The sequence below is a fragment of the Macrobrachium rosenbergii genome, chromosome 48 (assembly GCF_040412425.1).
Source record: "Macrobrachium rosenbergii isolate ZJJX-2024 chromosome 48, ASM4041242v1, whole genome shotgun sequence".
In the NCBI taxonomy this organism is placed as follows: domain Eukaryota; kingdom Metazoa; phylum Arthropoda; class Malacostraca; order Decapoda; family Palaemonidae; genus Macrobrachium; species Macrobrachium rosenbergii.
Window position 1 is genome coordinate 8428827 of NC_089788.1, and position 1675 is coordinate 8430501.

At 43.9% G+C, this 1675-nt stretch overlaps 1 protein-coding gene across 1 annotated transcript in view; it reads right to left on the reverse strand.

Annotated features, from left to right (window-relative positions):
• Positions 1 to 304: 304 nt before the first annotated feature.
• LOC136831675 (golgin subfamily A member 6-like protein 7) overlaps positions 305 to 1675 on the reverse strand; it is a 3369-nt gene continuing 1998 nt past the window's right edge. Inside the window, exon 2 of the mRNA XM_067092303.1 lies at positions 305 to 1337. Coding sequence (XP_066948404.1) covers positions 305 to 1337 — 1033 coding nt within the window. The remainder of the gene's footprint in view (positions 1338 to 1675) is intronic.

Genomic DNA, 1675 nt, shown 5'->3' on the forward strand with positions numbered 1-1675 from the left:
TCGAGAGCCCCCTTGCCCGTCGCAAATCTACAGCATGAGAAAGAATATTCCATGGTGGAGCCATGCGACTACGTCACGGCAGTCTCTCATTAAGGGGGTTCTAGAGAGAGAGAGAGAGAGAGAGAGAGAGAGAGAGAGAGAGAGAGAGAGAGAGAGAGAGAGAGGAGACTTGGGGGAAAGTCTCTCCTTCTCTCTAGTGAGTGAGAAAAGAGAGATAGCTGGGGAGTAAGGTCTCTCTCTCTTCTCTCCTGCTCTATTAAGAGAGAAAGCTGGAGAACTATTTTCCTCGTGATGCTTAGCGTCCTCAGAGGTCTTCATTTTTCCTTTTATTCACTGAATTTTTTATTTTGCTCATTTCTCGGATTAATTTCAACCTTGTGTCTTTTCTCTTCTTGTCCACTGATTTTTCCATTTCTCGTGTCATCAGTCCATTTTCATACAGATTCCATACGTTCCTATTTCGGCGAGCTTTCAATCTGACCTTCAACAAGACATCGCTAAGGTTGGTATCCTGGGGGAATTTCGTTGACTTGTAGTCACGCCGTTGTGTCAGGGCCTCTTTCCGTTTTGCTCTCCGGTGCGACAGTTCTGACATTTCTCTTCGCAGGCGTTCATTCTCATCCTCTATCTCCTTCCAAAACTCTCTCAAGGAAGAGGTTTCCCTTTGTGGCTCCTGACGAACCGTATCCAGTCGTAGAATGTCCTCCTCCGTTCTCCGCAAGCCTTCGGTTTTTTTGGCTCCAATCAAGCTGGCTTTCAGTTGCTTCTCCAGCCTCCGGTTTTCCTTCCTCAGCTGCTTGTCTCGTCGTCGCAGGATCTCCATTTCTTTCCGCAGTTCCTGCGTCTGCTGGTGGTGAAGGGATCTCAGCCTCTTTAACTCCTTCTCCTGCTCTCTAATGACGTCGTCTTTCTTAGCCAGCTTTTTTCTTAGATTTTTTACTTCCTTTTCTTTCTTTCCTGTCATTACTTGTCCTTGCTCGTTTAGTCTTTTTTTCAAGTCTTTAATCTCTTTATATTGATTTCTTATGTAGTCTCTCTTGTCGACGACTTTCTCTGCTAATGTTTGTGCATGCTTTTGCTGACGTTGATTTACTATGCCTTGCCTTTTCAGGGCTTCATCTTTCTTTTTCATACGGACCATCATTTCATTCATCGAGCGTTTGTAGGCCTTTATATCTAAATCGCGCTTCTTGACCATTTCTTGTAGTTCCTGGACTTGCGCCCTAAGGTTTTCAACTTCGGAACCTTTCTGCTTCCTGGGCTTCTGCTTGCTACCGAAGAATTTCATTTGCCATCCATTTGTTGTAAAAGAGGTAATATCAATCACAGGAGTACAGCTGCATAATAGCAAATCCATAAAAGTATTAAAACAAGGCCTAAAGGCCCTTATACATCCAGTGACAAAGTAACTGGCCAACATATAAACTATTTGGGCAAATTTGTTCATCGTTTTCTTTGACTGGTATTTCGTGGCTGTCGCAAAGATTAGTTTCAAAATCTGCCACCGGAAATCCAGGATCCTTCGAGTCCCTTTGCGTCTGTCTGCAGCCTCTTTGGAGCCTTTGGATTCCATTCGAAGAAAGTCTGGGCTTCAGGGATCCAAGGTATAAGCGTGACTGAGGCAACATTTTCTTTGTCGATTTTATCGATTTAAAGACTCTGCGAGAAAAAAAAA